Source organism: Diadema antillarum, unplaced genomic scaffold (genome assembly GCF_040938485.1).
Source record: "Diadema antillarum isolate AM-2024a unplaced genomic scaffold, OU_Dant_1.0 seq00001370_RagTag, whole genome shotgun sequence".
In the NCBI taxonomy this organism is placed as follows: Eukaryota; Metazoa; Echinodermata; class Echinoidea; order Diadematoida; family Diadematidae; genus Diadema; species Diadema antillarum.
The window spans coordinates 472,002-483,240 of NW_027272131.1; the positions used below are offsets into that span (position 1 = coordinate 472,002).

At 42.2% G+C, this 11,239-nt stretch overlaps 1 protein-coding gene across 1 annotated transcript; it reads right to left on the reverse strand.

Annotated features, from left to right (window-relative positions):
* Positions 1-10,963, reverse strand: LOC139708713 (uncharacterized). Its single transcript, XM_071620647.1, has 3 exons — positions 9,308-10,963; positions 8,583-9,245; positions 1-108 (listed from the first exon to the last, which is right to left on the reverse strand). The coding sequence occupies exons 1-3, from the start codon at positions 10,961-10,963 to the stop codon at positions 1-3; spliced, it is 2,427 nt and encodes an 808-aa protein (XP_071476748.1).
* Positions 10,964-11,239: the final 276 nt, after the last annotated feature.

Here is an 11,239-nt window from a genome sequence, read left to right on the forward strand (position 1 = left end):
TTAGCCGGTATTCCTCAAGGCAAAACGTCGGGTTGGTACGCCCTTCTGATCCTGGGACATGTAGAAGGGCGCCACGGGTGACGAAGCATGTTGAATTTTCGCAAGAATCTGCATGACACCACGACAATTATTACACGGTATTTGAATCTGTAAGCCAGTTCGGAGTTAGCTCATGTGCACATGGGTACAAGAATTACCTTTCTTTTGTCTTAGGCACCTCACTCGTTTTCAAAGCAACATAATGAATGAGCTTGTCCGACATAACAATAATTTAATGGAATTCATCTATCCTGTTCAAACAGGATGGATTTGGGCATACCAAGTGACCGGAATGGTCCGTCAATTAACATTTGGGAAAGCATCCATTTCATTAGTTTGCATTGAATGTAGTACAATCCTTTTTTCTATTGATATTGCCCAATACCACTTTTGCTGTCAGTAGAATGTGCTGGCAAGCACCTTTTATAAGTATAACTTAAATAATCATTACATCACAGATGCTCATCTCAATGAATTTAAAACCCACTATGCCCCCTGTTGGTACAAATGACTTTTTTTTTTTTTGCACTTGAGTAATATATACAACGAGGGACCCCGAAGTGGCTTATTACTTTAACATGCCTTTTATGAATTATGTTATCATGTGTTTATGTGTGCCGGTGTGTTGGTGGATGCATTTGAGGGTGTGTATGTGCGTGTGCGTATGAGCGAACGATTGTTCCCATCTATCACCCGCAGCCATGCAAAATGATCTATAGTTTCATTATTGCTTTATGCAATGTTCACGAAATGATTTGTCAAGATCCCCTCTCATCATGCTCACATAGGCCTACATGAAATAGCAAAAATTGGATGCAAAAATAAACCTATTCTAAGTGTTATGTCTAGGATAACATCATTGAGTTTTCATGTATTCAGCAGTGCTTGGAAGAGGGGTTTGACAGAAATTGGAGAAAAAAAATCCCAGTCTGTAGGGAGAGCAAAATATATCGGTCCACGCGACCCTAACACACTTTCCCCTGATCCCCCGAATAGCTGTAAAATGACCGCGAGGTGTTGTTGCAAGGCGTTAGGAAAAATTGTGAAAATGTCACGCACCAGAAAATGTCTGACATAAATCTTGCAGTCCAGCTCTCCTCAGGATGGAGACAGAAGATTTAAAGACACTGAGGAATAATTTAGTGGCTCAACTAACAAGTTGATGAACCTTTCCAGAAAGAGCTGTAAAAATGATAATCGAATGGATGGATTAAAACTCTGAAGTATGCATATGCACTAATGAGATATCTATGAACAATGATGTTAAAGTGTTAATGACATCATCTAGTATAGGGAAAATGAATGTGGTGAATGCGGTCGAAAACAGATTATTTCTAAAGATAATTTTTAACGGCAGTTTTCATACCTTCACTTTAACAAAACATGGGAGACATTCGGTATGAACGATCTCTTTCGTGCATGTTTCTTTCTCCCACTCATTTTCCATACAGTCATTTTAACGTTAGTCTATTTATTTTGTTGTTGTTGTTGAAACAGTCTGAGAGGATAAACTCTTGACTTGTGATATATCGAATTACCTGCATCACATGGCTCTGAGACCTGAAATTCCTCAACTTAAAATGCAGCTAAAGAACTTTCCACGATTCGCCAAAGGGTGCATACCGACTATGAATTTGTTTAAATATATTACAAGATCTTACCGGAAGCGAAAACTGGCGGTTTTTTTTTTAGCACACAAGTGACCCACAAAAGATCTGAGAGGGGTAGGAGGGGGGGGGGGGGGCTGGGGTATATGTAGATTTCGGGATAAGTCATGGCAAAATCAACACAAAAGCACACACAACAGGTAAACAAACAAAAACCAACAACGTTAACATCTTGAAGTATACACAATAATGTGTATGTGAGTGGGTTTTTCTGCGTGTGCCTGGTGTGTAAGGTTACTGTCGGTCTACTATCTTTTTTTCTCTCTTTCTGTCAATCAATGAAACACACACTCACACACACACACAAGCGAAAAAAATATCTTTGTGTATGGCTAACATTTTCTTCTCCCCATTTTATTTTGACTCCCCTCTCTTTCAATGTCTTTAATATTCAACAGTGTCTCCTGTCCCCCATTGCTCCTTCTCATTTATTCACTCATTTTCTTCTTCTTTTTTTTTCTTTTTTTTTGGGGGGGGGGTGGGGTGTCTGCTTTCATGAGAGTTTGATACTCTTGATGCAACATGACATGATAGTAACGGGCATTGACTTGGTAACTTCTTTGTTTAAATGAACTTGCCTCATATAGGTCTACTGACTATCATTATACATCGGCATATGGACACTAAGTAAGACTTTCTTGCGGGGGCAAATGAAAGTGATGCTCCGACGTGTGTATAAACTTGACTACGCTTGGCTAGTGATCGTCATAATAAAAGCAGATCTAGACTAAATTAATTCTAGCATAGATCTAAACGAATCAGTGTGGTTAAAGCCAGCTATACGAGCGAAGATTTACTCTTGTGTAAGCGCAGAGCTTTTCCCGCCGCTTATGGTCATAAAAGACTGACTGCATAATACTACGCAGGTATTTTCAAAGCTCTGCCCATTCGTCTAGTCCTGTCAATCATAAAGTTGGTTTCTGGAGTCAAGTTTTACCGTAGCGAACGATAACCTCCAGTGTTGTCGAATCACCGTATAATTTCACGGAATATTTCAACCAGAGAACACAAGGAACACCTACGTGCTAATATATACCTTTACACAAAATTAGTGCCGTTGAATCAAATTACAAACTGTACAATCGATCGCCAACTAGGAGCCATTCCCTATCAGTGCCTCTAGATCTGCAATATCTGCTAAGTGGCAATAATTACCTCCACTACCTCCAATAACTGTAATGCTCACTGTTAATCGCATATTAGTGAGCTGCTTCTCTAACTAATTGCCATCATTTTACGTTACAATATAGTTATTAAAGACCCAGTAGGTTATAGATACCTTGCAGTGGGTAAGTTGGCCCGACTTAGATATATTCGAAAATCCCCGCAACGAATTATATGTACATCTTTAGCATAGATCTCTAAGTATAAACAGGGGAATCTAGATGAATACCGACTGGGGTTGCACGTTAACGATGGACATAATATTCACTGACGAGCTATTCATGGTTTTCGAATGTATACCCCGGTGGGTAACGAGCAAAAATAGATTTACAACCTTCTTTACCCACGCATCCGGGTCTTTGTCTTTAACATCTTTACGAAACGTTTATAGTACTCGGGAGGGAGAGACAATAATGAATACCTATTATTAAAATCCACTGAACTACAAAATAATTGTTTATGAGATTTTTTTTAATCGATTATAGGGTTTGACTACAATCAACGTACGAGTCAAGGTTTCGTTTTACTGACAGAATTAGAAAGACAATTCTTTCCAGTATTCAGTATTCCGTGTAATTCATCATGCCATAGTTAATCAATTTTGACAAATAAAAACAACAACAAACAAAGCAAAACAACCTTTTCTTTATTTTGTTAAAGGATGATGACAGCGTATTGAACTTGATTTCTTCTGCTCGTATCATCTCTTTCTCTTCACGCTCTTTTCCCGAGGGCATCACAACGGGAATATATGGTAGGATAGGACTGTTGTTGAGGGGTAGAGGAACGGTTACCGGCTGACAGCTTCCCAATATTGACATCATCAATTTATGAAATTCTGAAGCTATCGAAAGGAAAGCATGCCCCCGTTTACCTACTTTATTTTAATTTGTTTCATATTCGGCTTCCTTTTCAAAGATTTTCTCGAGTGGACAACTAACGAACAAATGAGTACACCTGATTTTGAATGCACTAGACTAGATTATATGCATGACGAAATCCATACCCACTTATTTAGTGTAACCGAAGGTTTTGGTTGATTGAATCTGCTCTATAACACAAGGATCTTTGCTATAACTCATAATGCATTCTGAGTCTCAAGTCTACGAAAATACACAAGTGAGCCTTTATCATATGCTACAGTGAACAAAGTAAAGGTGTCTCTAAGTAAATTGTACGGACAAGAGAGAGGACACTGAGGTATTGTGGTTAAGTCCCTGTACTTTCGGTCAGGAGGTCCTAAGTTCGAATCCTGCCCTGTGCTTACACCCTTGGACAAGATATCGTACCCGTGATGCCAAACTTTCTCAGTTGTCTGGGTCGATACTCGGAAGTGTTGAAGTAATAACAAGTAAAAGTGCTAAAATTGAAGAGACAGCCCTGGGTACCGTTGATTACTTTTTTTTTTTCGTTTATCACGTGACACAAGTGAAAGAATTAATGACTGCAATGCACAATCGTGTAAATAAAACCGTTATGTGTCACGTTTGCTGATTAAACTAATCACAATTCATTGCACAGGTACACTATATTTACGGATGCATTTGTCCTCAACTGTGATCAGACTCACGTAGAGAACAGAATGTACTTACATTTTATTTTCAGATTGCCGTGTTACTGAATTCCAAGAACGGAATTGATACCTCTTGGTAAGCGCGTGTGTGTGGGGGTGGGGTGATGAAATAAGACATAAAGGAGGAAAAACTCACATGCTTTATATTAGTTTTTCTTCTAAAGGTATGGAAATAGGAAATGTCGCCTTGCAGAGGCATGCAATACGAGCTAAACGAAGTCAGCATATCGAATGTTGCCGTTGATAACAAGTTCACAAGTCCCGGGTGGAGGCGCGCACGCGTGACTCAAACAGAAGTATCGCTCCCTTGTAGAGATCATGACCGATTGATCGTAACTAGAGGGGGAGCAGAAATCGCTTTGTCATTTCCAACCAACCAAGGCTTTCTCGCGCGATGAAGACGGACAAATATTCAGCTCCATCCATCGAGGCCTTGGTCCCCCATTGATTCGCAGACTCAGGCTATTCTTATATTACCATATTATATGAAAAACACGCAGGAGGTTCGGTATTGACCGCTTGGGGAATGTTTCCATCTCGTATTGGGCTCATGGATCCGCGGAAACCGAGAAATTGAAGATTCCAAGACTTACAAGGCATTTTTTTCTCCGTATTGATAAAACAAAAACAGGAAAACGGAAGGTGAGCGTGGGGGGGGGGGGGGGTCAAAAGAGAAGGGCAGAGGTTCATAAAGGACGGTCCGCGAAAAATGGAGCGTATCCCACTTTCATTTTTTTTTCTTTTTGGCCATAGGTATCGTTATCATTGTCGTGATTGTGGTGTCTTTAAATCGTCCAGCTAACAAAATAAGATGTATTTACGCAACGAGATTATTTTATGACTCATGTTGATACCTATTTGACAGCAACGCAGGTGCTGATGAGTGGAAACTTTAATATATTATGTAAATAAAATGCAACGGAATTTAAAGTCATTGTTAACGCGGTGTACCCATCGTCTACCTAGGTTAGTTTGAGAATGACTTGCAAAAACAAATTCCCCACAACCATAAAGTTGAGGCATCCATTATAGAGAATGGTTTGTGTTATGATCAAGATATTCATGAAAAATCAAAGCACAAACCCTCACACACACTCGCTGTGATTTTATTTTTGTTTTTCAATCATCTTTATTTGATTTCTATAATTTCACATGGCAAAAACATTTATCTTGACTGCATAAACACAATTATATACAATCAGCAATGTTTGATTTAAAAAAAAATCAATCTGTGCGTAATCCGAAATACATACAAAGTCTGATTTCTATAGTTTTCACATGACAAAAACATTCATCTTGAATGTATAAACACAATATACAATCAGCAATGTTTGACAGAAAAAAATACACTTTTTTCCCTGGATATTTATTGATTTCATTCAAATCAGTCATTAATCAATCCATTCTGGGTGTAACAGGAGCAAAAACAATACAAATACAATTCAAAACACAAACAAATCCATTTTTTTCAATTCATACTGCAAATAATCTCTCTTCAACATAGATAACTCGACTATGAATCAATCCCATCACACACACACACACACACACACACACACACACACACACACACAAACACACACACACACACACTTATTGATTGGTATGCAGAGTCTCTGGAATGAATGATTCGCAAGACCAGGAAATGACCTTTCACCTTCTCCCTACTAATAAGCTTGCTAACCGTATGACCAGAGGGCAAAGTAACTATCAGCTGTTTGAAACTCTCTTCAAAGGTCACTGCACTGCCCTGTCGGTGTGAATATCTATCTGGGGGGCACTCTTCCGCTATCATTGGCCGAATTGACCCGCAGTAATACTCATATTGCAACCCAACACTGGCCTCTAGTTACGAAGAAAAGACCAATATTGTTTTGGTAAAAGGCAGTGGCAAGAAACGGGGCACCGCAATGAGGCAAATTATCTTCGACAGGGTTATAATCAAAATTGGTAGACTCTGCCCCCGCCATTTTTTTCCTCATTCCCCTTTGTTTTCCTCCTTTCTTCTTTCTTTCCTTCTGAATTAGGAAATTATTTTCTTGATGTTGACCAACCTCAGCTGCTTCCGGGCCGTGGGGTGCACGGACGGGGCTGTGCGCGTTTTATGAAGCGCTCAAGGGCAAGATATGCAATGAATCCGCTGTCCGATACGTGCCGTGGGGAAGTGTTATCCGCGCGTGCGTGAACTTTCCAATTCTCCATTCTCCCTGCTACGGACGTTTGACGCAAAACAAGAGTGATAGTATTTCGCAGAAGTTTTGTGATGGAATGTGCCATTAGTCCTTAGTTTCAAACTCGCAGCTCACTTCACCGAGTGATCAGTTACGCCAGTACCCCCCCCCCCGTCTCCTCTTACACGAGGTTACAGTCATGTACATTTATTTACAATGGCTTCGATATTAAGCTAAATCCGTCAAAGGCAAGCGACTTCTATGATCGAATAACATTGGATGAGTTGTTTAGAGTGTGATCTGAATAGTGTGCGCTGTACACTGTATGCTGTGATTGTACAGTAAGGTGATGGATAGATTGTCAGAAAAGAGAAATTACAGCGGCAATTTGTAAAACAAAGAGACTCATGCACCCACACACACATCACACAGAATTATATATAACCCATTATCTACATTCTTTTTTTTTTTTTGAGTGGAAGGATATTGTAAAGATAAGTGAGAAAATGAGATTAGGTTGAAAATCAGAGAGAGAGAGAGAGAGAGAGAGAATGAACACGAATAGGAAAAGAAACAAAGTGCTATAGAAAAGAACAAACGGGGATGAAATGAGGAAAAAGGAACAAGATGACGAGAAAAAAGTTACATTATGCCTATAGTCTGTATCTTTTCTACATGCACTCTTTCAGCTTCTCGGGAGGTAATTTCTCTCTCTGCCCGGCGGCTCAGCGAATGAATGTATGATCACCCGATTGATGGCAGTGAACGGGAAATATTTTGCAATAACCGTCGCCTGATTTGGCGTATCTTGTTGAACCGAGTAATACCGCGGTTTTTTTTTTCTCCTTGCGTCATATCTGCGCCGACAGAAAATTCCTTGGATCAATAAAGGGAAAGCTCTACCCATGGGAAGCTTCTGTCGGGTTTGCCGATGATGAGGCTTAATGCCAGTTGTATTATACTCTCTTGACGCTATGAGGCAGTGCAATCTGTATTCCATCTTGGCTATCAGTTTCCCCACTGCTGTTGTCATTCTAAGTCACCTTCATTTTCTTTTTCTTCCTCATTTTAAGGATTGTTTGTTTGGTAATAACCGTTAATATCCCAGCGGGCTATGCTTTAATGTGACCTATTTCTACGCTCCCGGCACGCTGACACTACTTACACTGACCCTGATTTCTAACATCATTATACTAATTTTCCATTCCCGATCTTAATGCATACGTCGCTTCTTGCATTTTTATTCTTATATTGAGTTAATTCTAATAAACGCCCCCACTCTTGAATGTAGAAATGGTTTGACTTTTTTTGTTTTGTTTTGTTTTTTCTTTGCCTCAAAGGATGGGCTTATAGTTGTCGTAATACAGGCACTGTTATTGACGACCTCACTTGAAGATACAATTGAACCATGTAGAGATCATAGTATTTCTGTGATTCATCATCATCTCGTGGCATCACACAACCATTTCCCAATGTCTAGCGCATGCAAGAGCCACGTCATTCGCCACTGCCAGGTCCCTCTCGGTACAAGGTTGTAACATTGCATTGCAGCTCAGAAGATGAGGCATAGTCTGGCTGCCCTGCCCACACTCACACTCTGCAGAGCTATCAGTGTACCCCCACTTCAGCATGTTTGCCTTGCACTTCCCCATGCGCGATCTTAATATGTTCAAACTACGCCAGGTGATCCATGACTGTTTGGAACCTGCAGGGAGTGACTCGGTTGGATTGATTTGCATGTGATTGTCGTATCCAGATTCCCTTAGTCTGTCATCCCACAGTTTCATACGTTCTGTTGATACATTGCTTTCTAAGGGGGAGACAGTGGCCAGGAAGCTTCTGCGTGATTTCAAGCGTTGTGGTGTCACAGCATGGCCAAAAAGGGGATGTCTTTCGTCTTCCATCTGCCTGAGGCGTTCCTTTTTGCTTGCAACCGCCCTTCTTACATCAGGGGGGGGGGGGGGGGGCGATTCCGGAGAGGATGTAGATGTCGTCAGTCTTGGTAGGCTTCATGCAGCCAGTGATACAGCGACAGCTTGTGTTCAGCACTGGGTCGATCTTCTTCGCATGAGTTGAACGCTCCCACACTGCGCAAGCATACTCAGCAGCAGAGAAGCAGAGAGCCAAAGCTGTTGACCTGATGGTTGTTGGATTTGCTCCCCACAATGATGTGATCAGCTTGCGAAGTAGGGTATTCCTGGCACTCACCTTCCCTTTCAACTTCATGACATGCGATTTGAACGTTAGGGAACGATCAAGGGTGACGCCAAGATACACTGGGTTGTCACAGTGTTCTAGGACTGTACCATTCCATGAGATCTTTAGTTTCCGGTTTGAGTGCATGTTCTTCAGATGGAAGGCGCACACTTGTGTCTTAGATGGATTTGCTCTCAAGTGATTTGCGTTATAATAGGAGGACAAGTTGTCAAGTGCCTCAGTCAAAGTAGTTTCCGCTTCAGGAAAGTCCACAGTCTGGGTGGTGATGCACAAATCGTCTGCGTAGATAAAGCTCCTGGTGTTGTGGTGAATAGGCTGGTCATTCACGTAGATGTTGAACAAGATGGGTGCCAAGACACTCCCTTGAGGTAGCCCATTCTTCTGCTTCGGTTTTGGATCAAACACTCCACCATTCTGGTTAGGTGTGAGTTCCGAGTCATGGCAAGTACTTTGTGTAGGAGTCGACGGTGGTTTACAGTGTCGTAAGCTGCTGACAGATCAACAAATACAGCTCCTGTAATGATGCCTTTTTGGAAGCCATCCTCGATGTGTTGGGTAAGATTCAGGAGTTGTCCCACACAAGACTTTCCAGGTCTAAACCCTGCCTGCTCCTTGATGAGAGATGGATCTACTACATCTACGAGGCGGGTCAAGATGAGGCGCTCAAATAGCTTGTATGTATGGCAAAGAAGTGATATCGGCCTGTAGCTCTTTGCTGCAGCGGCATCTTTCCCAGGCTTCAGAAGGGCGATGACACGGGCACGGCGCCAAATCTTTGGTATATGGCACCTCTCCATGCAGTTGTTATACATAGACAGCAACCAATGTTTCGAGGCTAGACCCAGGTTCTTGATCTGCTCGGTCATGATGTCATCCAGGCCAGCAGCTTTACCAGCTTTGGCTGTGCAGATAGCAGCATCAAGTTCTCCCATCGTAAACGGTCTACAGAGCTCCTCATTGGCTTCAGGATATTCAGCAGATTTGTGTCGCTTCTCTCTTGTTCCTGTCTTGCCATTGAGAAGGAGTTGGTGGGCTACTTGATCAGCCGTCGGTTGCGTTGTATGAAGTGTTGCGGCTCTCTTTGGATCCTTGTTGATACGTTTGAGAGTGGACCAGGCCTTCTTGCTGTGGTGCGTCATGTCAACAGATTCAATCAGGTCTTGCCATGACTTTCGCCGGTCCGCTGAGATGGCAGCAGAAAGCTCTTCCCCCGCAGCGATGGTTTCAGCTGAGAAAGGGTCCGTTTCGAACTTCTCCCTGTATGACGCATAGAGGGCAGCAGAATCTTGGGAAAGACCAGGGACGTATTCTGTGCGGCATCCACGAGGAATGTGTCTTCTCGACGACGCCTTTACCTTAACAACAAACTGTTCGTACTTCTCAGGTATGGGCTCCAAATCCCCGATGGACTTGTCGAGGTCCTCAGCAAAGCCTTTCCAATCAGCTTTCTTGAAGTTGAAGCGCCATCTCATGGGTGTTATTTCGGGTTGAACTACTGCTTGGAGTAGCAGCCCTACAGGGCGGTGCTGAGACTTGGGAATTGGGTCTAGAACTAGTTTGGTGCTCATAGGTGCAAGGTTGGAGCTGACTAGGATGAGATCTGGGTTGTATCCTCTTCTCCATCGGCCGCTGTTAAAGGAAGGAGGGAGCTTTGAATCATGGATGAGATGGAGGTTGTTCAGGTCCATCCAGTCTTCTAAAAGTTCACCATTCTCATCTGTGTCTTGGTAGCCCCAACGTGAGCTGTGGCAGTTAAAGTCTCCGATTAAGATTTCATTTCTGTGTTGGCCAACCAACCCAGGGGGAAGCTGGAACACCTGCATGGGTGGTTTATACACTGAAGTTACAGAAACATCATCAAGGATGAGTGTAATGACTTCGATATTGTTCTCTGCATATACAGCAGTAGAGCGGACATGGGTGCCTGTCTTAACAAAGATAGCACTCCCATATTTATCATGGGGCCTTTCGGCAACCAGTTTCATCCCAGGAACTCGAGGCCGGTTGTCATCTTGGCCGCGGTGGGTCTCTTGTAAACAGAGTACTTGGCACTGCTTCTGGACACATATATCACCAAGAAGTTCCTGCTTGGCTGTTGAAATTCCCTCAACGTTGAAGGACAGGACTGACATCACGGGTCCTGAAAAGAACCTCCTGTCTTGCATTTCTATAGAGTCTTCGTTTAATGACATGACTTCTAATTGAAAGTCAAGTAGCAATTGTTAATGAAATGGTGTGCAATGTGGTAGCAGGATTCGCAGGGACTTAGAAGAACCTGACAGGGACCGCGACGTGAACGCTCCTACTATGGCCCCCATTTCTGTGATTGAAGAGTGCTTATGTCCAATAACGAGCTTTAGGGACAATACCAGCAGGTGTCGTAAATAAAGAACAAATCAAGATACAAT

What these genes read in the sequence shown, in the direction of transcription:
- LOC139708713 (XM_071620647.1), bottom strand. Translation starts at nt 10,963, where the DNA reads ATGTCAGTCCTGTCCTTCAACGTTGAGGGAATTTCAACAGCCAAGCAG. An exon ending in TGTCAGCAGCTTACGACACT is followed by an intron (nt 9,246 to 9,307) that starts GTAAACCACCGT and finishes ACACCTAACCAG; the next exon opens with AATGGTGGAGTGTTTGATCC. An exon ending in TCTACATCCTCTCCGGAATC is followed by an intron (nt 109 to 8,582) that starts GCCCCCCCCCCC and finishes GGTGTCATGCAG; the next exon opens with ATTCTTGCGAAAATTCAACA.